The 26,969-nt window shown below is 46.9% G+C and overlaps 1 protein-coding gene across 1 annotated transcript in view; it reads left to right on the forward strand.

The window, feature by feature from the left end:
• The first annotated feature begins 230 nt into the window (after positions 1–230).
• The window catches only part of PITRM1 (pitrilysin metallopeptidase 1), a 31,474-nt gene continuing 4,735 nt past the window's right edge, over positions 231–26,969 (forward strand). Inside the window, exons 1-22 of the mRNA XM_082192206.1 lie at positions 231–375; positions 2,273–2,381; positions 3,551–3,657; positions 4,007–4,158; positions 5,484–5,598; positions 5,696–5,792; positions 7,227–7,387; positions 8,183–8,309; positions 10,523–10,611; positions 11,852–11,980; positions 13,857–13,970; positions 14,155–14,251; positions 15,924–16,058; positions 16,282–16,420; positions 16,933–17,049; positions 18,087–18,219; positions 20,292–20,412; positions 21,068–21,144; positions 22,683–22,848; positions 23,222–23,322; positions 24,545–24,665; positions 26,671–26,742. Of these exons, the coding sequence (XP_082048332.1) occupies positions 320–375; positions 2,273–2,381; positions 3,551–3,657; positions 4,007–4,158; positions 5,484–5,598; positions 5,696–5,792; positions 7,227–7,387; positions 8,183–8,309; positions 10,523–10,611; positions 11,852–11,980; positions 13,857–13,970; positions 14,155–14,251; positions 15,924–16,058; positions 16,282–16,420; positions 16,933–17,049; positions 18,087–18,219; positions 20,292–20,412; positions 21,068–21,144; positions 22,683–22,848; positions 23,222–23,322; positions 24,545–24,665; positions 26,671–26,742 (2,535 nt within the window). The 5' untranslated portion in view covers positions 231–319. The remainder of the gene's footprint in view (positions 376–2,272; positions 2,382–3,550; positions 3,658–4,006; positions 4,159–5,483; positions 5,599–5,695; positions 5,793–7,226; positions 7,388–8,182; positions 8,310–10,522; positions 10,612–11,851; positions 11,981–13,856; positions 13,971–14,154; positions 14,252–15,923; positions 16,059–16,281; positions 16,421–16,932; positions 17,050–18,086; positions 18,220–20,291; positions 20,413–21,067; positions 21,145–22,682; positions 22,849–23,221; positions 23,323–24,544; positions 24,666–26,670; positions 26,743–26,969) is intronic.

Here is a 26,969-nt window from a genome sequence, read left to right on the forward strand (position 1 = left end):
CAGAGCACCTCCCAGCAAGCGCAGGCAGGACTGAGTCGCCAAGCTGCACCAGGCAGCCCCGTCGCAAAGCTTCCCGGGGAAGAAGAGCGATGCGAGGAGCGGGCGGGGAAACAGCCTCGCTAGGGAAAGGGGCGGAGTTCCGAAGCCCTCCCTCTCCCGAGAGGCCCCGCCCCAGGGGCGGAGCTAGCGCCCGTCTGGTACCCGCCGCGCCCCCGCCGCGAAAAGGTCCCGCGCATGCGCTCCGAGGGGTCGTCCGGGGCAGCGCGGCCGCCTCTTCCGTTCTCTTCTGTGGTGGCCGCCGGGGAGGTCGCGCTGCGCCATGTGGGGCCGGTTCTGGGCGGCGGGGCGGCAGCTGGCGCGGACGAGTCCCGGCCGGTGAGCAGCCTCCGCCGCTGGTCGACTCGTGGGGTGGGGGCTTCTCCGGGCGGGGCGAAGAAACACTCTGCACGTGCTCAGAGGCTCCTCCTCTTCTCCTCCTCATCTTTCTCCCGCGGTTACGAAGCCCCGCATTCCGAGCCGGGGTTTCATCCCGTGGGGCCCTCCCTAGAAGTGGTTGGGCTGTAGCTTCCCTCATCCTTTTCCATGGGTCATACTGCTTGGGGGGTGGGTGGGTGGGGGGTGTTAGGAGGAACCCCTGGGGAACCGACGCCCAGAACCCCCGTTTTCTATTATTTGAGTTTCTTACTGGAGAGTGAGATGTAAAGGGAGGCTCTGAACATGTGCAGAATGCCTTCCACTTTCTGCATCTGGGGGAAAGGTTTTTTTTTTCTTTTTTTATGGTTGTCTTTGACCCCAGCACTTCTTGTTTTTAGTAGCTCAGGTATTTGGCCACCCGTAACCTTTCTGGAAAATCTGATGGATGGAAGCTTGCTTTCTGACATTTTTTTTCCTGAAGGAGGCTGTTTTGTTTTAACTGTCTCTCCCTGCTGCCACACCTACCTCCTCCGCTGGCCTGGGACTGATAAAAGAAAAGAGGAATTGTGGGTGGAAGCCGCTGGTGAAACATCCCGCATTTCTCACTGGAATTCTTGTCGGCTGGGTTTTGTGAAGTATTGGGAGCAGTGGTCTTATTTAGGTGCGAGAAGCCCAACTTTCTGACTCTGGCTGTCATGTTAGTTTATCTCTAAACACCAAATGCTGGGAATCCACAGTGCTGCTAGGCCTGCTGCCTATGTTGTATTCATGGATGGAGGCATCGGACTTGCCACTTTGGGAAACAAGACATTGCACCCAGATCAAGGGTGGCTGTCTAGATGTTTGTGAACCCCCAGCTCCCATAAGCTCCAGCCAGCAAAACAGTCAGTCAAGGATGGTGGGAGTTGTTGTTCCAAGAACCGGAAGACCACATGTTTCCCTATCCTAAGATTTGGTGTGATCCAGCAGGACTCTTTTAATGGTTTTGTGCTGTAGTGTGGTCTGCATAATTTGATTTTTTAAGGCCTTGCCTTATAACACTTGGGCTGAGCTAAGGTTGATATAGTTAAGGATTTGCGCTTGTATCTCACCTGTTTGCTGGTGCTCTCAAAGTCCAGGACTAGAACAAATGGGCTGAAGTTGCAAGGGAAGCAGATTTCAGCTAAACTTTATAGGAGAAATGTGCGGTAAGGGGCTGTTCAACAATGGAAGAGGCTGCTTTGGGAGATAGTGGGCTCTCCCTTCCTGCAGATACTTTGAGCAGAGGTTGGGCCAGGGGTTTTGTAGTTGCATTTCACACTGCAGAGCCTACATTGGAGTGGAGGACCTCCAAGTTCTCTAGAAAAACCCATTCCAACTCTGACTCTTTTAAGTCCTGAATCAACACTCTCCATTCCAGTCAAGTGGTGTTTTTAAAGAAGGCTAGGCCTCCCCTTCTTAAAACTAAGTTGATTCTCCCACTAGCTAGAACTGTGCTGTGTGGAAGTGTGTGCACAGTGGAGCTTCCCTTTTACTCCTCCAAAATTGGGAGTTTTAAAAGTCTTGTTTACTAGTGTGGCCCTAAACACCAGCTTTCTTAGAGATTTCACATCCCTGGAATTTAGCTCTGAGTTATAGGTACTTATTGCAGGATTTGGCTCCTAGCACTCCCCCCCCTTCCATTTTCCTGTGCCCTAATTAGTCTAAGCTGTATTAATTATATAACTGAATAAATGGGTGCCACCTGCCCTGTGCTCACACATTTGCTTAACTTGATGCACTGGCTCCTAAGCCTGAGGTTCCCCACCCCAATTATTATTTTTTAAAGGAAGTCTCATTGTTTGCTTTCTCCTCTTCCCCTCTCTTTTTATGTATATAGTTTCAGGCCATTTAATCAGAGACTCTGGAGATGGAAAAGTACTTCTGCCAATGAAAGGGCACTGCAGTACAAAACTGGAGATCGCATCCATGGATTCACAGTAAACCAGGTACTTGTATGGTCTTCCTGGTCGCTCGGGGCTCTCTGGCTCTCTTCTCCCCAGAAAGTTGGGGTGCATTTGGTCTGATCTGACGGTAAAAAAAAAAAAAAGCTTGAAAACTCTGCATCAGCTTCTCCGTGGAGGAACACACACTGCATTTTGCAGCTGATTCTGGGGGCACAACCAGTCAGTTTATAAACAGCTAAAAACATGAGGAGAGCCCTGCTGGGTCAGACTAAAAGACCCATCTAGTCCAGCCTTCTGTAATCACAGTGACCAGCCAGGTGCCCGTAGTAAGCCCACAAACATATCATGAGAACAGTTGCATTCTCCTGCTCAAGGTTCCCCAGCAAAAGGGGTTCAGAGGCATCCTGCGTCTGCTGGTCGTGGTGATATGTAACCCTGGATTGCCTCATCCTCCGTATATTTCCCATGTAATCTCCCTTTAAAGCTGGTGGCCATGACTGCATTTTGCGGTAGCAAATTCCGTAGTGCAGAAGCACATCCTCTTGTCTGTCCCGAAATTCCCACCGTGCGGCTGCTTTGGGCGATAACCAGTGCTGGTGCTGCTCAGAGTAGGACCCGCTGAAAACAATGGAGAGGTTGCTTAAGTCCATTGATTTCAGAGTGCCTGCTCTTGAGAATTACTAGCATTGGGTCTAGGAGGGATAGCTCCGCCCCTCAGTAGAGCATGAGACTCTTAATCTAGAGGTTCTGGGTTCGAGCACTACGTTGGATGAAAGGTTCCTGCATTGCAGGGGGTTGGACTAGATGACCCTCATGGTCCCTACATATTTTTGATTCTGTGACTCCAGGCTCTAATGTTAGGAGAGGGAGAATAAATTATCTGTATCCACGTTCTACACACCGTGCGTTATTTCATACGCCTCTTATTTAATGTCTAACCCCTCGTTTACCTTTTCTTTTTTTTTGCTTGGTGCTTAACTGCCTGCCTGCCTTCTGTAAGAATTGTGTGCAGGCAACTTGGTAGAATAGCTTGTGCCCACTGGAGAGGCCCTGAAGCTATACCTTTGCCTTTATTTATTTGGGCATTGTTCAGCTTCTGAGATCGTTGTTAGTGTGAGTCAAATAGCTTAACGATAATAAAAACGATTGTGCCCATTTGTATTAACCGAAATAAATGTGTGTGCGTGTGTGCGCGCGCTTGCCCACTGTAGGTGACAGCTGTACCCGAGTTATTCTTAACTACTGTCAACCTGAGCCATGATCAGACGGGAGCCAAGTATTTGCATGTGGCAAGAGAGGATTCCAACAATCTCTTCAGGTAAGTGTGTTGGGATCAAGGTTTGAGAAGTCTCGCTAGGGATGGGGATAGAATTGTGACTTTATGGGAGTGCCGTTAGAGCTTGCAGGTATGTTCTGAGACCCTCCTAGGTGCAGAGGGCCCACTGCCATCAATTTGTGTGAAAGGTCCCTGGAAGGTCAGAGGTCAGTATAAGAATTCTGAGTTTCTACTGCTTGCTTCTTAAGGTGCCACTGAGAATGCAGCTCCCACGAAAAGGAGGGGAAATCTTGGGTCCAGCATTATAGGAATAACAAATTATTTTTATGTGTACGGTGATGTTTTACTTCTGTATTTTAACCTCTCCAACCTTTTCCTGATCACCTTACAGTGTTCAATTCCGCACCACTCCAATGGACAGTACAGGCGTCCCCCATATCCTCGAACACACTGTGCTTTGTGGTTCGCAGAAGTATCCTGTCCGAGATCCTTTCTTCAAAATGCTAAACAGGTCACTCTCCACGTTCATGAATGCCTTTACAGGTGAGCAAACGGGAACAAGCAGCCTCTTGCATTTCTCCCGTGCAAACGGCAACGTACTCATATGATGAAATCTATGGTGCCTGTCGCTCCTTCCAATTCCAAACTCGAGTGGAGAGCGCCGGCAGGACTGTAGCCAAACCAAGGCTGCTGAGAAATGAGAAGGGAGGTAAATGCATGCTTGGGGCCGTGTGTGTCATTGCACGAGAACAAAAATAAAGAAAAGAAAACTAAGAGGGTAAAAAAGCCACCAATCAGGACTGAGCATGCTCTGCAGATATTGAATGTATAGTTACAGTTGGAAAATAACATGGTAGGGAGGGGGAAGAATGAAGTGCCTTGCTTGGAATGTTCCTGGAACATTAAACTCCCTTTAGGCAGGAGGAAATGCAGCAACATTTTATTGCAGGCCTCAACTGCATATCTGTTGCTGTAGAACTGGTTCAGATATGTGGAAGGAGCCTTATGTGACTTACTGAGAGACCCAGCGCTTTAAGCAGCAATTGGAGTTCTGCATTTTGCGTTGAGACCTTGGAAAAATGCAAACTGCAGCCCCATTTTGATGCATAGCACATTTGGGATGTCGGCAAGGTAGACCCTGCTCCCAAGATCCCCATCAATACATGCTTCTTGTCTGTTTACTGACGGAAAGAAAACTGACTTGGAAAAAAGGAGACGAGAGCGCAGTGCTGGGAAGCTTCTGCAAAGCTGTCCGCTTAACGCCTGGCTCAGATCTGGAGACGATTGCTGCCCTTGATAATGTTCCTGCCCTGCTTGGTTCAAGGGCGGAGCAAAATATATCATTTGCAAGCAGAAGCTTCTGGGTTTAACCCTTGGCATCTGCAGTTGAGAGTCTCTGGGGATTGTGAAGAGCCCCTCCCAGTCATTGCAGATGGTAGTGGGGTAAATGGAGGATGGCTGCAACTCTGTGTAAGGCACTTTTGGGTGTAGATAGCCATGGAATCATGGTCTTGGGGAGCGAGTTACAAAAAAACCCACCTGCCACCCTGATCTGTTAACTGTAATATCTGAGAGGAGCTCTGTTCATAAACGAGATGAGCAAGACTATTAGAGCGAAGGGTTAGCAATAGCCCCACCATCTCCTGTCCATCCTGGGAGCATGGATCCAGTGGATCTAAAACCTCGCCCTAGAACACACACCCTTCTCAGAATTTCAACAGAGGAGGGGGGTTGCAGCAGCAATCCTTGCTAGGAAGGGGCTTCAGAAGACAGGCCTCCCTCCCAGGAAGGGAGAACCACAGAATCCCATTGTCCCTGGGACACCCTCATTAAATCCTTGATATTTATTTTGTTATCTTTCCCCACAGCTAGCGACTATACTCTCTACCCATTTTCCACCCAAAATCCCAAAGATTTTCAGAACCTTCTGTCTGTATACCTGGACGCCGTGTTTTTCCCTTGTTTGAGACACCTTGACTTCTGGTAAGACTTTCATGTTTTGGGCACATATACACACACGTGGTGGTGCTGCCCAAAGGAGTGTTGACCCCTCTGTGTTGCGTGTCTTCATCTTGCACAGGCAGGAAGGCTGGAGATTAGAACATGAGGATCCAGCAGACCCTCAGACGCCGCTAGTCTTCAAAGGAGTTGTCTTCAATGAGATGAAGGGAGCATTTGTAAGTTCCTTTTTCAAAATTGTTTTAATTTAAGAACGCAATAAGAGTCCTGCTGGATCAGGCCAAAGGCCCATCTAAGTCTAGCATCTTGTACTGTCAGTGGCCAACCTGATGTCTATGGAAGCCCACACACTGGATCTGAGTGCAAGAGCACACTCTCTACTTGTGATTCCCAGCAGCGGACATTCATAGTTAAGCTCTCCTAACCATGCATACAGATTGGCTTAGCCACTCCTCCCTTTGTTCTGCTGCTTCCATCACCCTCCTGGAAAAAACCTGCTCTTTAGTTCTCAATCAGAGCTAACAGGAATTTGGATTTTCCCCAGATTGCTATTTGTTCTGATATATCACTAAAGAGCTGTTTTTCCATTGGAAAGGAGCAGGGCAAGGGAAAATCTTCCTGGACCCATGCGTAGAAAGCATGGGTCAAGCAGAAAACAGCCAGGACATGTGCTTTCTAGGCACAGCACATGCATAAGTCTGGATGAGCCCTGTGTACATATATATATACAGCACATTTTATATATATATATATAGTACATTTTACAATTTTTAATGTGCTGTAAGCTGCCCAGAGTGGCTGGGGAAACCCAGCCAGATGGGTGGGGTATAAATAATAAAATCATCATCATCATGTCCAATTGAGCTATTGGCTGTATTTGTTGGAAACCAATGTTTCTAGCTCACCGTGGTTTATTGTGAAACAAGCAGTAGATTAGTGTGCACACAGCTCCATCAATCTAGCTTTGCTTCTTCCTGGCATGAGCTGGGGAAACAAACCCAAGAATCCACAGTTTAGCTCGGCTTCCTGTGAGCCCCAAATACAGGGTCCTGAATCCCTAACAAGCCAGAATTTGTAAGCCGTCAACAAACCATTGCTTAAGTCTGGGTGGTCACCCATGCTTGTAGGAAGCAGCCATTTACATCATGGGATGCTGGAGCCACTCCTAAATCTACACTACAGGTAAGATCAATTCTTTCTCATGTCAGAGGAGTAACGCAGAAATGATCAGGTAGCATGTACCAGTATGATGCTTCTTCACAAAAACCATAATAAGCCAGCGACACTCACTCATCACAATGTTTCAGTGCGTTCACAGCATAAATCAGTCCTTTCCTATCAATCTGTATATTTTTCCACAATTTAATGCTGAAATGGGAAAGCTTCTTCAGCCTGAGGGCCGCTGTCCCACCTGGGAAACTTGCTGAGGGCCACTCTTAACTCCATCCTGAGTCTTGGTTAAGAATGGGGTTGGACTAGATGACCGTCAGGAGCCCATTCAACTCTACAGTTTTGCGATCCCTTCCACTGTTTTCTGGGGATTATTGGGTTTTCCAGGAAAACTGTAGCTATTATTACCTGACATGCTCCCTGAAGTAGCAGGTGAGTTTTGCTGAAGCTTTTTTACTCCTACCTAAACGATTTCTTTTAAGACAGACAACGAGAGAGTATTCTCCCAGCACCTTCAGAACAAGATTCTCCCGGACCACACATACGCAGTTGTGTCCGGGGGCGACCCGCTGAAGATCCCCGATCTTTCCTGGGAACAGCTGAAGCAATTCCATGCAACACATTACCACCCTAGTAATGCAAGGTGAGAAGGGTGCGTCTGAAAGGGAAAAGAGTGCTTTGTAATAATCCCGGGTGTGCCCAACACAGCTAATGCAGCTTCAGTTCTCTGTTGGGGGAGCCAGGAAATTAGTCAATCCTAGCTGGGTGTGTGGGGGGTGTGTGTTTCATTTCCTCGGAGTTTCCTCGAGTGCTTCATTGTGGCCGGAGAAAGGAATGAGCCATTTTTAAAATAAGGTACACGTTTCTTCCTAACCACATGCCCCTATCTCTGTGCCTCTAGTGAGGGAGTTCTTGAACAATGCTCTGTTCACTTTCCAGTCCATTTTTTCTATGGCTTTCTAGACTTCTCCAAGAATGCAAAAATCACTGGTTTTCAGTAGCTTTGCAGCCTTTCGACTCTAAGATTAAGTGTAGAAAGAATTACTTTTTGCTTAGGAGCGATGCTGAGGTATACTGCTCCATGAATTGTCATTTTAGGATTAATGATGTGTATCATCAGCATTGGTAAAGTATAAACAAAAGTGAAAGATCTGCAGAATAATAGCATCATAGAATTATAAAGTTGGAAGGGACCCCAAAGGTCATCTACTCCAACCTCCTACAAGGCTGGAATCTCAACTGGATCTTACATGGCTGATGGTCCTCCAACCTCTGTGAGTCAGAGATAGGCCTTTGGGCTTGACCATGGTCTAAAACATGGAACATAAATCTTGTGGCATCTATATGTGCAAATGGGAGTTTTGGGATTCAGGCTTTTGAATGTGCAACCTTATTTTGCCTATTAATAGTAGTATATAATAAAAAAATAAAATTCCAGGTTCTTCACTTATGGTAACTTCCCACTGGAACAACACTTGGAACAGATCCACAAGGATGCCCTGAGTAAATTCCAGAAAATTGAGCCGAACACTGCTGTCCCAACACAACAGCTCTGGGATAAACCTGTGAGTATGTCGTTGACCACAAGATTTCTACTCTGGATTTCCATAGGTGACTCTTGAGACTCACACAGAGGCCATTTTGTCCGTGGTCGTTTCCCAAAGAACACTTTCCAGGCTAAATGTTTAGCAGGGATGATAGTCAGCCACAGTCAAGTCAAGTGTGGCTTCTAGTTATCTTGTGAATAGTTCCTGATTGAGGAAAGATGAAAATCTGCCTGGCTTTTTCATCTCCTCCCACTGTAGCTCTTCTGGTACATTTTGAATGTGGAAAAAATTCTAGGAAACGTTTAGTCGCAGTTCAGTTTGTTTACATGCCATATTTCCCACAAATGCATAGGAATGCGCCCTTTTGTAAAACAAAAAAAATCCAAATACAATAGCATAATAACAACTCACAAGAAAAAGAGATAATATCTAGGGCTGTGCAGCCTTGGTTCTGAACTAGATCAAGGGCCTTGTACAGTGTTTAATTAAGGGTTTAAGCACCAGGCAGGTACCCATAGAGGGAGGGAGTTGCCCACTATGGGCCCCACTGCAGAGAAGGCCCTGTCTCTATTTTTTTTTAGCTGCCTGTTTTACCTCGGGTGGAAGAGGCTGGGTTCATGGGCAGCTCTGCCTTACACTGAGTCACACCATTGGTCCACGTAGCTCAGAATTGTCTGCACTGTTTGGCAGCAACTCTTCAGTGCTTCAGGCCAGAGCCTGAAGATGCCTGTTTGGTTGACTGAACCTCCGACCTTCTGCATGCAGTGCAAATGCTCTGAAAGACTGCTATCTTCAGTGAATAGATCTTGGGGAAGCAGGGCTGGAAAAAGACCCTTACCTGAGACTTTGGGGATCCACAGCCAGTCGAGCCTTTACTGTGCTGGGTGATTCTCTGCTTGTGCAGTTGGAGGCAGTCGTGCTTCTGAATACCTGGAAACCACAGGATGGGAGGGTGCTTTTCTGCTCAGGTACTGCTCCTTGGGTTTCCCACAGGCACCTGGTTGACCAATGTAAGAACAGGATGCTGGACTAGATAATAATAATTTATTACCCCGCCCATCTGGCTGGGTTTCCCCAGCCACTCTGGGCAGCTCCCAACAGAATACTAAAAACACGATAAAGCACCGAATGTTACAAACTTCCCAATACAGGGCTGCCTTCAGATGTCTTCTAAAAGTCAGATAGTTGTTTATTTCCTTGACATCTGATGGGAGGGTGCCACTACCGAGAAGGCCCTGTGCCTGGTTCCCTGTAACTTTTCTTCTCGCAGGGAGGGAACCGCCAGAAGGCCCTTGGAGCTGGACCTCAGTGTCCGGGCTGAATGATGGGGGTGGAGACACTTCTTCAGGTATACTGGGCTGATGGTCTGATTCAGTGTAAGGTTGCACATGCTCAGCTACAGCATCTCGCTCTCAGGCGTCTCTTGCCAGTGAGCTTAACTCTGGCACTTCCATATATTGGAGGCAGAGAGAGAGGGCTGCATTCCCCTGCTGTGCTGGTCCCGGGGGGGAAAGGTACTAATACCGTAGCCGAAGTTCAGTCCAGAGTCACTAGCAGGGTAGACGATCACTAGATGAGACGCGAGGTCCGAAACAGGGAGCCGGGCGGGGGAGCAGGAACGCTGGTAGGGCAGCAGCAGGAAGCCAGGCGGGTAACAGGAACACTGGTGGGTCAGCAGCGGGCAGCCGGGCGAGGAACAGAAACACCGGAGAGTCAGGAGCAGGAAGCCGGGCGAGGAACAGGCACACCGGGAGTGCAGGTCTAGGTCTGGGTAAAGCAGGTACTCCACAACGACGTTGCTCCCGCAACCTGGGACCGGGCTGCCTGACCTTTATCTTCTTCTAAGGCCGGGGGCGGTCCCGGCCCCCAGGAGCCCCGCCTCTCCTGGCCTTAAGGCGAGCACTCCTCCTGGGAGAGACCAGTTCCCTTCACCTCTCTGCCCTAAGCCTCTGCAGTTCAGGAGAGGCCGAAGGGTTACTGGGCCCCGGGGGAGGCTCACCTGTAGCCACTGAGTCCTCCAGCACCTCTGGGGCCAGAATGGTCTCACCTGGTGCCTGCCCCTGAGGATCTGTCACAGGTGCAGGCTCCTCAGCATCTAGGACTTGCCCCAGTTCAGCCGGCCCTGGAGGCGGGGACTCCTGTGCCGGCTGGGATTCCTCCGGTTCACTCTCAGACTCGGAATCCCAGGCCATCACACCTGCCTTCTCAAATCATCGGTTTCTCTTTTGCAGAGGGAACACCATGTGACCTGCGGGACTGATTCGCTTGCTGCAGACTCCAAGAAGCAGACGATGGTCAGCGTCAGCTACCTCCTAGCAGAGTACGTGGAATGGGAAATGGATGAGTTTCAAACAGCTTGCCGTTCCCTGCTGAACAGGGAACCCTGAAATGCATTGCATTGGGCTCCCACCATCTCTGCCTTCTCCAGTTGTGCTTAGTGCATATTGACCCCAGTCACCAAAAGCATAAAATGGCTAGTTTGGTGATGCTTAGCCTCTCCCCTTGGGATCCTGGCTTCCTACCCCCCCCCCATACTTTCTTTTCAGCAAGGCTTAGCTGAGAAAGGGGTGCAATGGTCATTGTTGTTTTTCAGAGGGCTAACTTGCATTTCTTTATTAATTATAAAGCAGTCTGCCCATCTCCCAAAAGCTTGGGGCAGTGTCCATTATCTCCCAACAATAATCATACCAGGTAGTTAAGACTCAGTAGCAGGCAGTAAATGACTGATAGAAAGTCACTAGGTTTCATGGTTGAGTAGTGATGTGGAGCTGTCACTAGGGGGCGCTGCTGTCTTTTGCCGTGTTGTCAGTCCTCTGACAATTAAAAGCCATGAAGGTTACATCCCTGAAGTTATATGATGAGTTGGGATTACACATTTGCAGAATATGGCGGAACAGAGTTGCCATAGGTCCGGAATTTTCTGGACATAGCTGGTATTCAGCCTCCTTAAGCAGTGTCTGGGCAGAAATTGCCCATGCCAGTAGTGTAGATTTTGGTGATTTTGGCTTTTTTCGCAAACAACTTTGGGCAAAAACAGAAAAGAAAAGCTATCGGCTTGTGGCACCATTGCCACTTTCCCACCCTCATAATGTTCTGTGAATCCACAGCTAACTCAGCACTGGACACAATTCCCATTTTAGAAGGTTAAAAGTGATTCACATGTGTTACTTTGTTATAAAACTTGCCACAGCCTGCTCAGGTAGGTCAGTCAGCCTTCTTTTGGGATAGATTGAAGTGGCTCCTCAGCTACCTGATTTCAGGAGTTGTAAAAGGACAAATTATTTGGCCATTTTCTTCATTGATTTCGTACAACAAATGTGGGGAGTGACACGTAATCTATAGAGCTTCCTGTCGATAATCCACAGCTACTAAGAATGTTTCCGGAACCTATAAAAATGTCGCAGAAGACTCTCTCCCATTTTCTGCATTGTTTGCCAGAATAACTTGACCAGGCTTGTGTAACTCTGCACCTGGATTCAGGTTTTGGTTTGGTCTTAACTGCCGTCGTCCTTTGTATGCTGAATCCCATGGTACTATTGTTAACTTTTTTCTCTTTTTAGCATTACAGATAATTTCGAATCTTTCACGTTGAACTTGTTGTCTTCGCTGTTGGTTGGTGGCCCCAATTCCCCCTTTTATAAAGCTTTAATCGAGGCTGGTCTGGGTTCAGATTTTTCGCCAGATGTTGGGTAAGTGCGTTAGCCGCGTGCAGCAGTGTAGCACTTCGCCCCACAACTTTAGTTCAACTTGTTGTATTTTAATTAAATTACTCAGGTTGGGCATTTAAAATAGGGGCAAAGCACACTTTGCTCTTTATTTCACTCTCCCCCCCCCCATCCACCCAACCATTTTATATGCTGCTTAACACTATGACTTCCAAGTGGCATGAAGTAAGGTTGCAACAAGGCAATGTGATGTTATGATCAGAGTGTCGGACTAGGATCCAGAAGACCCGGGTTGAAAATCCCCACTAATGCCACGAAGTTTGCAGATTGACTTCGGGCCAGTCACAGTTTGTTGTTGTTGTTTAGTCGTGTCTGACTCTTCGTGACCCCCTGGACCAGAGCATGCCAGTCACTCCTGTCTTCCACTGCCTCCCACAGTTTGGTCAAACTCATGCTGGTTACCTTCAAGAACACTGTCCAACCATCTCGTCCTCTGTCGTCCCCTTCTCCTTGTGCCCTCCATCTTTCCCAACATCAGGGTCTTTTCCAGGGAGTCTTCTCTTCTCATGAGGTGGCCAAAGTATTGGAGTCTCAGCTTCACGATCTGTCCTTCCAGGGAGCACTCAGGGCTGATTTCCTTCAGAATGGATAGGTCTGATCTTCTTGCAGTCCATGGGACTCTCAACAGTCTCCTCCAGCACCATAATTCAAAATCATCAATTCTTCGGCGATCAGCCTTCTTTTTATGGTCCAGCTTTCACTTCCATACATCCAGTCACACTAGGCTGACACAAATGAAATATTTCATGCTGCTGTTCCCTGATTTGACTTTGAGGGGGAGAAAAGAGTTCAGGCCAAGAGCAGCCAAGTAAGTGAAAACACGCCAACTGCAGGTGACTCTCAATTTGGAGTTATGTTCCGGGAGGGAGAGCGTGGAAAGCCAGAATCACATATAGTCAAAAGGTTGGCTTCAGTGGATGATGGGGCTGCCAAAGTTTCTCCCAGATGCCCACCCACCTTTTAAACTTTTTAAAACATTTTTGCCAAGTGCATAAAGCTGAATGCGCACAAGTTAAATGTGTGTTCATTGCAAATTACCTGTACTGTAATTTCATGGATAAAATCTCCTGGGAACTTGGAGCAGACCCACGCCTTCTCAGGATTCCTGGTTGACTGGATCTCAGTTTGTGGAATGTCTGGACTTCCCACTTCTAACTAATGCTAAATGCACTAAAAAGCATTCTGGCTTCCTGAAATTTTAGAACTACTCTTCGTAGCTTTGTGTTATAGCTTCCTTCTGGCGAATGGGCTGTTCGCCTGTGTTTCTACCCTTGCTGTTTGCCTTTATGCCCCCTGTCTGGGCTCTGCTGTTCTTCTGCCACTGGACCACATTTAATGCAGCGTGCCACTTCTTTGCCACTTGCCCTTCCTTTCCTGGGGTACAACTCTTTCAAGACTCAGCTGCCCAAGAGCGAAGGCCAAAAGCCAGAAGTGGGCAATCTTAGTCCCTAGGGACAAAATGTGGATTTTCCAAGCCTTTCCATGTGGTCTGCAAGCCACACCCCTTGGTAGTCCTGCTGTTCACCTTCTTTGGGTGCTTTTGCCTGGCTGGGACACATGCCTCCACTGAGATGGTGCCTCTTCCTTGCCTGGATGGGGAGAATAAGTGTGTCTCTCTCTTTGCACAAACCTATGTAGCGCACAGCTAGTACGTCGCCTTCTCTACAAAGTTAAGGTCACCTTTATTGCCCCACCCACTTTCTCAGGCTCCACCCATAACTGTCTTGTGGCCCCAAGGAGGCTACAATTGAAAGGATATGGCCCTTGAATTGCAACATGTCTCCCCACCCCTGCTGTGAGCAGCCAAGGCATTTTTTCCTTCATTTTCTGTGTTCTGCAGGTTTAACGGCTCCACGAGAGAGGCTTATTTCAGCGTTGGCCTTCAAGGGATCGCCGAAGAGAACATTGAGACTGTGAAACAAATTATTTCCAGGACTGTCGATGAAGTTATTGAGTAAGTAAAAGCTGTGTGGGTTTGTTTTGTTTTGTAGTGGCTGGGGGGGTACGTGAGTCATTGAGTGTGTGAGTCTTTCATTTTCCCTGTTTTTTTAATGTTTTCTTGGGAGTGGAAGTCTCCCTTCCGTGTGTGCTTTTAGAGCAATATTAACTGTCCGCTTGCTTGTTTGTTTTCTCCCAAGGAACGGGTTTGAGGAAGAAAGGATTGAAGCACTGCTTCACAAGATTGAAATCCAGATGAAGCATCAGTCAACTAGCTTTGGACTTGCTTTGACTTCAGTAAGTGCTGTTTCCCCTTTGATGGGTCCATAGCTTGTCTCCTCTCGAGTTAACAGCATTTCTTAACAATATCCTGTTAATACGTTGGTCATATTCCTGTGTAATAGGGTAGGAAATGGGTTGATCACAAGGTAGAAATGACAGCATTTCGCCAGTTCCAAGTCCAGTTAGCTTTTAAAGTTCACCTTCCTTATTCAGGATAATCACGTCAAGAGTTCCATCTTGCCATTGGTTTTTAAACTAAACCATCTTTTTGTCAGATTTCCCCTGCAGGCATTGGTATTTCTTTGGTTATGTGCAGAGTGGATTTGATTTAAATCAAATTGATTTAAATCACGATTTAAAGCATGATTTAAATTACATCAGTAAGACTTGATTTAAATCATTTTTCTTACAGAAAGACTCATTCTTGCTGCTATAATCTTAATATTTACAACCAGAGGAAAGTTTCATTTTTGGAATAATAAATTTTCAGAATAGTTTTTACATTTATATCAAAAATTACTGATTTGGTTATACTATTGGAAATACATAGACAGATAATTATGAAATTATTGTTTATATTGGGCAACTTTTCTGCTGTACTTTAATGGAAGGAGAAAAATAATCATTTCCTTAATAACAATTTAAACAATGTATTTAACTAAAGCAACAACATTATAGCATATGTATCCATGTTTGTTAACTGATGTGGTTAAACTTTTTTAAAAAAACACTTAAACTGAATTTCAGCACACATGAAAAACTTAAAACAAATCCTTATTTCTTGATGAATAGCCTTTTTGGACTATAATGTAACTTAAACAGAAAACTACCTTTAGAAAGATTTTTCATCCAAAAGCATTTTATTTTGAAAATCTGATTTAAATAAAAAAAATCTGATTTTAAAAATAAATAAATTAAAAAATCAATTTAAATCAAAATAATCCAATTGTATTTTTAAAAAAACAAATCATTGATTTTTATCCACTCTGGTTATGCATTTTTCCTTTTTTTCTATATGTTACATATGTGCATGAAATGGTGTGTGTTTTTGTCTTTTTGTTCTGGAACAGCCTCTCTTAGGGAGCTTTACCGCTTCAGAATAAAGTTTGGATAGCTGCAAGATAGTGATACCTTACATACTTAGACTTGAGCTCAGGACCTTTTTGGAGGGCAGGTCAAGTGGAAAACAGGGGTAGAGAGAACATATTTGCATGCAAAAGGTCCCAAATTCAACCCATGGCATCTCCAGTTAAACCATTCTGCAGCTGGTGGTGGGAAAGACCTTTCTCTGCCTCTGGAGAGCCAATGCTGCTTAGAGTAGACAGAACTAGGGTAGATGAACAAACCTTCTTTTGCCACGTCAGGCTATGTTCCTGCTCCAAATGACAGAGGCTATCCAAAACCTGAGGCAGAGGTCTTCCAAAACACTCAAGTTCTTTTAACTGGGGATACTGGCGAACGGATCAGTGCATTCAAGTCCTGTGACTGTACTATGGCTCATTCTCCTCATGCAGAGACTGGTCTGTGGCTTACCTTTCGGGTGTTTGCCTGGCCTGTAAGTTGGGCTCCATAAGCAGAGGCATCTTCAGGTGTAGATGGCAAAATGGCCGCTTCTTCAAGGGTTGCTCTGAGCAGCAGTCCTCCTGCCTTCTGGCTTCTAATTCCTCGCCTCTTCTCATCCCTCAAGTATATTGCCTCCTGTTGGAACCACGAAGGAGACCCCGTTGACCTTCTAAAGATCGCCGAGAAAGTGGCTCGGTTCAGGCAGTGCCTTAAGGAGGACCCCCAGTTTCTTCAGAAAAAGATGAAGCAGTACTTTAAGGTAAGGACCCAGTTACAGGGCAGGGGACGACGACTCTGGACTTGCAAAGGTCCATCACGTCCAGCACCCTGTCTCTTGACAGTGGTCAGCCAAGTGCCCCAGGCTGAAGACCACACCTCTCCTCTCCCATGATGGCCAGGATAGGTCTTAAAATAGCAGGCTGTTCTTTGCACTGATGGGCACTCCATTTTCTGTTTTCTTCGCCATGGTCCTGGGCAACTAGGGTAACCCCCATAGGCTGACGCTGTCGATGAGTCCAGATGGGGCTTTCTATGAGAAGCAAACCTCGATGGAAGCGGCAAAGCTGAAAGAAAAACTTGAGGCCCTTTCTGAAGAAGAGAAGAAGCTGACATATGAAAAAGGTGGGCCATTTTTCTGCCTGCTTTGACACTCTCACGTTTATGTGGATAGAGGGATGGACAGACAGACAGACAGAGGATGTGAGCTTGAGTTGGTGGTTGATCTCTGCACACTTCTTTTCCCCCTTTCCCCATTTCTGTATTAAAAGATAACAGAAATTTAAACCACATTTGTTGCGGTTTCCCATTTGAGGTCAACGCACACTTTGTAAATGGACGTTTATTTTTGTGTTTTTATATTGTGAACCACCCTGTGCCCTCAATGAAGGGCAGTATAAAAGTTTTAAATGAAATAAATAAGTGAGGGGAGATTTGTATCCATTTGTATTCCATTGCCTCTCCAAAATTTGGCAGCAGGGGACTTAACTTTGAAAACCACCAGGAGCTGTTTGGGAAGCAAATTCATTAAATTCCCAGGAGAACCTTGTCAAATCCCTACTGTTGCCGCTGAACCTGAATCCCTGTTGGATAGTTTTTGTCAGAACCGCTGACCGACGTTCCACTTTTCCTTCTAGGGTTGGAACTGCTTGATCTGCAAAGCAAGCCTCAAGACACATCTTGCCTCCCTGCTCTGAAGGTCTTGGATATTGAGCCTAGGATTGTGTTTACTGAGCTGGAGACGTCACTTACAGGTAAGACAGAGTCACTCAATGCTGATGTTCCATTATGAAACAAAAAACGTAGAGCCTGTGAACGTAGTTAGCCTTGTGTTGGAATAGCAGCTCTTTCTCAGAGGTACAGGCTGTTGACACCACTCTGGGTTCCTTCCCAGATGGAAATGCAGGCAGCCGTCAGTTTAGTATGAGAGGGCTCTGCAACGTAATGCTTGCTGGATATAGTAAATTTTATAAATGGCCTAATCAAAAAGTCTCGAGACAGTAAAATAATTATCAATAACATACAGATAAAATTACTGCAATTTAAAGTCATGTACAGTCAATCCTCGGGTTGCAGGCGCTTCAGGTTGCGTGATTTTGGGTTGCGCACCGCTCCAAACCCGGAAGTACCGGAACGGGTTACTTCCGGGTTTTGGCACATGTGCAGAAGCGCTAAATCGTGCTTTGTGCATGTGCAGAAGCACCAAATTGCGACATGCGCAGACACGGCAGTTTGTGAATGCTGCGGATTGCGACCTTGCCTCCCGCATGGATCACATTCTCAACCCGAGCATCCACTGTATACATAAATGATTTTTGCATCCAGATAGACTGGGGTGGGACAGGGAGGTTTTAGCAGCTGTCTTAAAGGATCCTGCGTAACATTGCACAGTGAGTGCTCCTGTCCAGGGCTGCAGCCAGCCAGTCCATTTTTCTGGGTGCTCCATTCCATTTCCCACGTTTTCCGAGGAAACTGTCTCCTTCTGAGTCAGACCACAAGTCTATCTAGTTCAGTATTTTCAACACTGACTGGTAGCAGCTCTTTGGGGTTTCAGAAAGGAGTTTCTCCCAACTCTTACCTAGAGATGTAAGGGATCGAACCTGGGAGGTGGGGCAGCTTGGAATGGGCTTGTGGGTCCTGAGCTTTTATATAAGCCAAGAGAAGGATTTGGGCTTGAATTGTACGGAGCTCTATATTTCCGAAGGAGGCTGGGCTTGTTTCTGAAACACTGCTCCCTCCAGTCTCCAATTCTGACACCATATATTGATGAGTTCTTCTCGTTTGTCTGTAGCTGAGGATGTCCCGGTCCAGTACTGCGCTCAGCCCACAAACGGCATGGTGTATTTCAGAGCGGTTTCCAGTCTGAACACACTTCCGGAGGAGCTCCGGCCTTACGTCCCGCTTTTTTGCAACGTCATCACCAAGTAAGGAGGAGCTTTCTATTTGTGTTTTGGGGATTCATTCCAGAGAGAGCCTATGTGGTGCTTCCAGATGTTGGACTGCCAGTTCCCCATCAGTCCTGACCACCGACCATACTCTCTCGGGCTGATGTGATGCATAGTCCTACAACAGCTTGGTTGGAATAGCTCAGTTGGTAGAGCACGAGACTCTTAATCTCAGGGTTGCGAGTTTTGGCCCAAGTTGAGCAAAAGATTCCTGCATTGCAGGGGATTGAATTAGATGACCCTCGTGGACCTTTCCAACTGTACAATTCTAAGATTCCGTGAACATACACAGGGCACCCCATGGGCTATCTCTGCAATAAGCTTCATTCCAGTTTATTCCACTATCTCTTCCCTCTCCCCTCTTTTGGGGTTGATGAGTTGACCTAAATTCAAATTATTTTTTACGGGGAGACTATTGGGGTGCATGTTGTGGATATTGCTTGTTTAATGGTATTATAGTCTACTTTTTAAATAATTTTTTGATTAGTTTTTCAACATATCATTTTCAACAATAATTGAACATACTTTTACATCTTATACAATTTTGTTGACTTCTATCAATCACATCTGAAAATTTTCAAATCTATTTACTTAATTTGCATTTCTTATTTTCACTATTATATTTAAATCTCATAACTAATATCTCTCTTCTTTGCAATATTTCATATATTTCTCCTTATAAAACTTAGTGTAGTCTTACTAGCGTAATTTGTTGATTACAGTTGCTCTTCAAATAACTTGTATATTCCAATCTTCTGTAAATCTCTGGTCCCACAGGTTTTGAATCCTTCCTGTCATCTTATCCAATTCTGCATAGTTCATTAATTTTGTCTGCCATTCTTCTTTCGTTGGTATTTCTTCTTGCTTCCATTTCTGAGCCAGCAATACTCTTGCCACTGTTGTCGCATCCCTGTATTACAGTCTATCTTTATAGTGTAATGAGCTTGAACAAAATATGTATATCCTTGGCCAAGAAAGTTATTAAACAGTTCTCTGAGCAATTGTGGGGCAGGCCCTCTGGTACTGGGGCTGGCGACTTGGGGCACAAAGTTTTTGGGAGAAGAAGAGCACAGCTGCATTGCAGGAGGTTGGACTAAATGACCATTTGGGTCACTTCCAACGCCACAGTTCTGTGATCCTGTAGTTCTAAAGGAAGGTGCCTTGTACCATTTCGGGTGGCTGACCTGCAGCCTTCCAGGTGTAGCCGCTATCAGCTGCAGCCGTCTGCCAGGGGTGATGGAAGCAGCAGTCAAGCCACATCTGGAGGGCCAGTGATTTTGCCAACCCTCCCTTACACTGACTGGCAGTGGTCTCTCCCAAGTCTGCCTGGAGATGCCCAGGGATTGAACCTTGGAACCTTTCATTCATTCATTCATTCATTTTATTGCATGCTCAAAGTGGCTTGCAACAAAGAAACATCTCAAGCAAAACACCACAGTCTCATAATAACATAGCGAAACAAGAACACAGTAACAATTTCAAAACAACGTAGCAATTTCATAATAGCAGCGAAGCAGAAATATAATAACATACCAAAAAACTGCATTTCAATACTAAAAATGCAACATGATTACTTCAACAACAGGCAACTTCCAGAAACAGAAATAACAACCCTAAAGGTGTTGCTGTCTAGACTTGGTTGCTGAGCTACATTCCTGGGATTGCGCAGAGCTGGGTATAATTTCTTCTTGGCTGCTAAGATTTAGTGTTGCTGCCCCCAAATCTCCTATGCTACTCGTAGAAGCTGCAGGGACCTTCTAAGCTCCAGCAGTCCCTCTTCCTGTTGGCTGCTGTTTGGGGCCAGCAGGTTTTAAGAGGACATCTGGCATGTCCTCCTCTAATGCTGCCATTGGGCTTTTGCCTAAATCTTCAGGTCTTCCATCCCCCAGGCTACTCCTTCCCAGCTCTTTCTACCATTCCTCTTAGGGCTCAGCTTCCAAAACCCTTCTTCCAACATGTGCAAAATAAATGCCAGGAGTGAAGATAATTAAATGCTTCAGGCTTTTGCTTGGCCTGCTGTCCACACCCTACATGCTCTCTCCTTCTTGCAGAATGGGCTGTGGCGCTCTCAGTTACAGAGAACAGGCTCAAGAGATAGATCTGAAAACAGGGGGCCTTTCTGTCTGCCCTCATATCACTGTGGATGACTCCCACTTGGACGTGTATGAGCAGGTAAGTCAGTCTCCAGGTCAGGTGTCACGTGGCCCTGGTGCTCTTTCATGTTGGGGCTGTGTTGGCTAGAGATGCGAGTGCCTCCCTTGCTGCAGATGAGATGCAAACCTAATTAATGACTGGCAGTGTTGCTGAATTGCTTCCTATTTCTAAGGCACCATCCCCACTAAATAACTGTCTGGGAATCACAACTGAGCAGATAGCTGTTATTCCTTAAGTAATTATTTGAGGATCTCTTACTGGCTTGTCTAGGGACGCGGGTGGCACTGTGGGTAAAACCTCAGTGCCTAGGACTTACCGATTGCACGGTCGGTGGTTCGAATCCCCGCTGCGGGGTGCGCTCCCGTCGTTCGGTCCCAGCGCCTGCCAACCTAGCTGTTCGAAAGCACCCCCGGGTGCAAGTAGATAAATAGAGACCACTTACCAGCGGGAAGGTAAACGGCGTTCCGTGTGCTGCGCTGGCTCGCCAGATGCAGCTTGTCACGCTGGCCACGTGACCCGGAGGTGTCTGCGGACAGCGCTGGCTCCCGGCCTATAGAGTGAGATGAGCGCACAACCCTAGAGTCTGGCAAGACTGGCCTGTACGGGCAGGGGTACCTTTACCTTTACCGGCTTGTCTACTGATCTGAGTTTTCTTGTTAAATGTCTCCTTTAGGGTGTGCTCTTTTCTTCTCTCTGCCTGGATCGAAATCTGCCTGCCATGATGCACATCTGGAGTGAAATATTCAACAGGTTCTCTCTCTCTCTCTCTCTCTCTCTCTCTCTCTCTCTCTCTGTGTGTGTGTGTGTGTGTGTATTTGCAGTTGTGTGCTTTCCTGCTAAAAGAGCTAAATGGCTTGCTTTTGATACATGTCACAAAGCTTGGAGATACTAGAAAATAGAATAACTTCTCCAAAATGTGGCCATTCATTTCATATCACCCTGAAAATGAAATAAGTGCATAGCTAAATGTGCACAGGATTAAGCATGGGTTTTGTTTATTTGTTTTGTTTGTTCAATTCATAACAAGGTAACTTGCTTTTAAAAAAGAAAGAATATAGCTCTGTTAGTAGAGCCTAAGACTCTTAATCTCAGGGTCATGGATTTGAGCCCCACATTGAGCAAAAGGTTCCTAAAGTGCAGGGGGTTGGAGGACCTTTGTGGTCCCTTCCAACTCTGGTTCTCCATGAGAATATAAGAAGGTTCATTCTCCGTGAATATAAGAAGGTTCATTCTACTGAAGCAGACCATTGGTCCATGGGGCAGCCTGTTGTCTCCTGTGACTGGCAGTCCTTCTTGTGAGTCTCAGGCTGAAAAGCAGTTTCCCTGAATGCCTGAGATCCTCTCCTTTAACAGACTTAAACTGGAGTTTCTCACATCCAAGGCATGTACTCTGCCAACAAACTATGAGCCCAGTCCACAAGCACTTAAAGATGTCATGCACAACCATCGTTCAGCATGATGTGAACAAACTTGGGTGAACAAATTGCCGCCCCTGTTGGAGGCAGTATTCCCCCCCCCCCCCCCGATTACCAGTGTCTGGGAATGAGTGCTGTCATGCTCCGTCCCTGTTTGTGTACCTCCCACAGGGCGTTGGTTTGCAAACCGGATGCTGGACTAGATGGGCTGTGGGCCTGATCCAGCAGTGCTCTCCTTGTGTGGGAGTCACATCAGGTGGATGGAGTACTTGAGAAGCTTTTGATTCAAACGTACCTTGCTGGGTTATCTGAGCCCAGAAATAGGCTGCCTTTACAGTGGTACCTCAGGTTACAGTCACTTCAGCTTACAGAGTCCACTAACCCAGAAGTAGTACCTTGGGTTAAGAACTTTGCTTCAGGATGAGAACAGAAATCGTGTGGCGGCTGCGCAGCAGCAGCAGGAAGTCCCATTAGCTAAAGTGGTACCTCGGGTTAAGAACAGTTTCAGGTTAAGAACGGACCTCCAGAATGAAGTTCTTAACCCAAGGTACAACTGTATATCTAATCTAGAAGCCGTGGCTGGTGCAGAACACCGTAGCCAGGCCACTTGAATGCTCAGGAGAAGAAATTGCCCTAAAAACTAAGCAGCTAGCTGCTGAGAGCATCTCTGAAAAGCACTCTAGACCTTCCAGCAGAACAACCAGGGCTGGTGGTAATAGCTGGAAGTTTTTTGCCCAACTCTTGGTGATTATACTTGGAAGAAGTTGGTCTTCAGCGATGGCAGCTTCTAAGCCCTTTCAATGCTTTTCTGCCGTGATTCCGCCCCCACCCCCAAACTGATGCCTTTCTGCTTCCTCTCTCCACTTCCTGCAGCCCTCACTTTGAAGATGAGGAACACTTCAAGGTTCTAGTCAAGATGACGGCTCAAGAGCTCTCGAATGGGATTCCCGATTCTGGGCACATGTACGCCTCGATTAGAGCCAGCAGAACCCTGACGCCAGCCGGAGAGCTGCAGGAAATGTTTAACGGCATGGAGCAGGTAAGGGGACAGCCGAAAGGAGAATGCTTCCATCATTCTGGAAGAGGAGAACTGGCTTAGATGAAGGTGTCTGATTTGTCTAGCCAGCCCAGTGCTATGTGCTCTGCCTAACAGCAGCAACTCCACAGAAATTGAAGCAATCTCTCAAGTAGCCTGTACACCGCTGTCTCAGTTCTGACTGGGGTTCTTGCCTGAGGTTTCTAGAGAAGCACGTTGAAACAAGGGGAAAACTCCCAGCAGCCATATGTGGGGAAGATTTGTGGGGTGGTTTATAGTCACATATTTTAAGGTCTCAGGTCTGCTTGGTGGGTTTCATTGCTTTTGCTTTACTATTCATTCCCTCTCTCCTCCCTGCTGCCCCAATCCCGTTCAGGTGAGATTGATGAAGAGGATTGCAGAAATGTCCGACATTAAGCCAGTGCTGCGGAAATTGCCACGCATCAAGAAATACCTCTTAAACAGTGACAACATGCGGTGAGGCTCTGTTAATGTTCACCTGATGCGACCCTAAGCTAGTCCCGAGTGGATTTCTAAGTCCTTTGCTGACTTCCCCCCCATACCTCGTAATGGTGAATCTTGCATGTATACAACCATGTGAAAGACAGGTACTCCACAGAGCATTCAGTTAGCAGGCAGTGAGCATTTAAGAGAGCATTAGTCTGCCTTCTTGAGCATTATCCAGGAATTCAAGCATCCGAAACTCTAGTGCCAAACGAAAGCATTAAATAAGGATTTTTTTGAAAGTAAATTACAGTTTTACATAGTTTGAAAACACTGCTCGTTGGTCTGCAGGAGGGGGGGGGAGTACATGAAATCTGTTGCCGATGCAACCATCAGCAACAAAGGAGAATTATTGAGCACCCTCTTTCCATTGACCCGAGAGAACACTGTTATTCTGTGTTTCACTATTTGCTTGTTCGTAGTATTTTAAAACTGAACTGCCTTGAGTTCCTTGGCCAGGAAGGTTCTGTATAAATGCATCTGGCAAATAACATACTACTTCTCAAGACGGCGGCCTTGGGAGTCCACAACTCTTGGCTGCTCAAAGCAAGAATTCTGGTCTCCATCCCTCTTACCAGCAGGGAGAAGAAGGGAGTGTGATTGCTTGGCTTACCGCAGTTTGAACACAGCTTCTGATTTTAGGCAGCATCAAGTGCATTGACCTAGCTTGGGAAGGCATTGCAATGAGGGGAGTTTCATAATGTAGCAATTAGAGTGTTGGACTGGGACTTGGGCGACCAGGGTTCAAATCCCTGCTTGACCAGTGAAGCTCACTGGGTGACCCTGGGCCAGTCACTGCCCCTAGGATTGACCCTACCTTGCAGGGCAGGGCATGGCGATTGAGGAAGAACCATGTACACCACCTTGGAGCGAAAAAGGTGGGCTATAAAGTAAATAAATAATCTCCCAGCTTTGTAGCTGGGGAAGTTGCAGCGCTGATGCCAGGACCTCTGAAACCTCCCTGCTGAGCCTCTTCAGCTTCAGAGTCGGAGGGAAGCCTGGCTGCATACTGCCCTCGCCACGCAGAGCACTCAGAGACCAGAATTAAAGTCCACCCAGCATTTTTTTAAGCAAGTGATATTTGATGGCTAAACAGAACTCGACTCGGAAAATTGGGGAGGTGTAAAAGCACAGTTTGTTCCTCGCAGACGGTGTGTTTGTGCATGCGACTAGATGTAATTTTATTTCTGCCTAGATGTTCAGTGAACGCCACCCCTCAGCAGATGCCACACGCTGCGAAAGCTGTCGAACGGTTCATAAAGGGCATCGCCCGGAGTAAAAAGGAACGCAAGCCCGTCCGCCCCCATGTGATTGAGGTAAAACAGGATTAGCAGAGAAAGCGTTTGCGTTGCAGGTGACTTTCCAGTTCTCATGCAAGTGAGAGGCAGAATTGACTACATATCCGGTGCATTTTTCTGTAGCTTGTGGAAATACAAATACTGCAACACAGGCTGTCAAGAGCACCTCCCCCTGCTCTCTCATGTTTCCTTCCTGCTGTGGTTCCTACAAATGTTAGCATGCTTCAAGTACTATTCTTCCATCCCTTCCAGAGGGAGCTGAGGCTGAGATGAGAAGGGGCAGTGCCTTTTGGTTCATTGATACTACAGCTGAATTCTACGTGTTGCTGATGGTGTCCAAATTTGATCTGTGCAATAGAATTTGAGGAGTATTGAGAGGGAGAGAAGACATAGACTGCTTCCCTCCAAAGATGCTGTTAGCTCCATGGAGGGAGATACCCCAACAGTGCTTGTATTTGTCAGTTTTCTCAGCACGCAGTCAGAGGTAACTGGCCTCACTCCAGGCAATCGGCTGAAATACTTGTTGACCTTCCCGTCTGCGTCTCCCGGCAGGATACAGGCAGGGCCATAAATCGGCGATTCTCCTCAGACGTGAGAAGAACACACCCTCCTCCTCCTCCCTCCCTGCATTCCCCCAGGGAGGGGAAAAGAGACAGACAGGAGGCTATTTACATGTTTTTATTCCTGTCCTTCAGCAGTACAGAGAAACGTGTCTGCACTCTCCAGACTCCGGCTGTAGAGTCACAACTCCGCCCCTGTACTTCCAGTACAGGTCAGATGACACTCTGAGCTAACATCCGGTGCTCAGTACAGAGAATAGACTGCCCCCTTTTCCCACTAGTACAGTTCCAGACATCAACATCCTGTTTTGCATTCCAGCCACCTGCAGCTGGCTTTTTCATTGCTGCTTTTGTCTGACAGTATTTCTCCTCAGTGGGCCAGATAGCTTCTGGGAGTGGGATGGGGATTTAGATCAGGGAAAATGTCCTACAGAGCTCCAATAATGTATGAAGCCCCCTGCAGCAGTTTTTTAAAGCCAGAGGAGGGATGGAAGGCTGGGGGGGTGTCACTTCTGATAGCCCATGTCACTTCTGCTTTGGCTGTTCTCATTGCCTAGGTGGGAGCCTGTTTCAGCCTGGGAGCTGCATTCCTTTATAGAGAACCTTCTGGGGGCCACATGCCAGAGTTGAGTGTGGGCAGAGCAATGGCTGTGACCCTTTTGTTGTTGTTGTTTAGTCGTTTAGTCCTGTCCTACTCTTCGTGACCCCATGGACCAGAGCACGCCAGGCACTCCTGTCTTCCACTGCCTCCTGCAGTATGGTCAAACTCATGCTGGTAGCTTCGAGAACACTGTCCAACCATCTCGTCCTCTGTCGTCCCCTTCTCCTTGTGCCCTCCATCTTTCCCAACATCAGGGTCTTTTACAGGGAGTCTTCTCTTCTCATGAGGTGGCCAAAGTATTGGAGCCTCAGCTTCAGGATCTGTCCTTCCAGTGAGCACTCAGGGCTGTTTTCCTTCAGAATGGATGCGTTTGATCTTCTTGCAGTCCATGGGACTCTCAAGAGTCTCCTCCAGCACCATAATTCAAAAGCATCAAAAGCATTAGCTTTGTGCAATAGGCTGCATTTTGGCCCCAAATCCCAAGTTCCTGTACACACCCATATCCCCATTCTCCATGCATTATTACAGTATATGTTAGGCAGAAACACTGGGGGCTCAAAGCAGATGCCCTAGAGGGATTCAGCCTGGGGAGAGGGGTTTTTTGGAGAGCCAGATAGAAAGACACGGAGGGCCACATTTGGCCCCTGACCCGGAGGCTTCCCACCCCTGTCTTACATTGTAATCCTCACAGGGTACCCCAACATTAGCACTGCCTGCAGGACATGTTTTGAATGCAACCCTTAGTGTGATCAGCAGCAAAATATTGGACACAGCAGAAAGGAAATGCTTGGGGAAGCTGTGCTGGTTACTTGGGAGAAACCAATCGGATCTCTGTTGTTTCAACCACGTTTTCTCTTTGTAGAAACCTTCAGACCCCAAAACTGATGGCAGTGAGGCACTTGCTTGCTCCCAGATCACCAGGAAGCTCATTACGGTGAGTCTTAGCTCATTTGCCTTAGGTCGGAGTTGCCAGTATTTGTCACTACTCCCCAAATTGAGCCTTACTGCTCTGAAGATTAATGTGTTCCTTTATGGTCACTTTTTGGGGGAACCTGAAGCCTTAGCAGGAAGCTAAAATCGGGGAGAAGCTTGGGGAAGTAAAATGTTCCCCATCCCAAAAAAACAATTGTGTGCTGGTGGCACCCAATTCTGCTTCCCTGA

This window comes from Podarcis vaucheri, assembly GCF_965113315.1.
Source record: "Podarcis vaucheri genome assembly, chromosome: 12".
NCBI lineage: Eukaryota > Metazoa > Chordata > Lepidosauria > Squamata > Lacertidae > Podarcis > Podarcis vaucheri.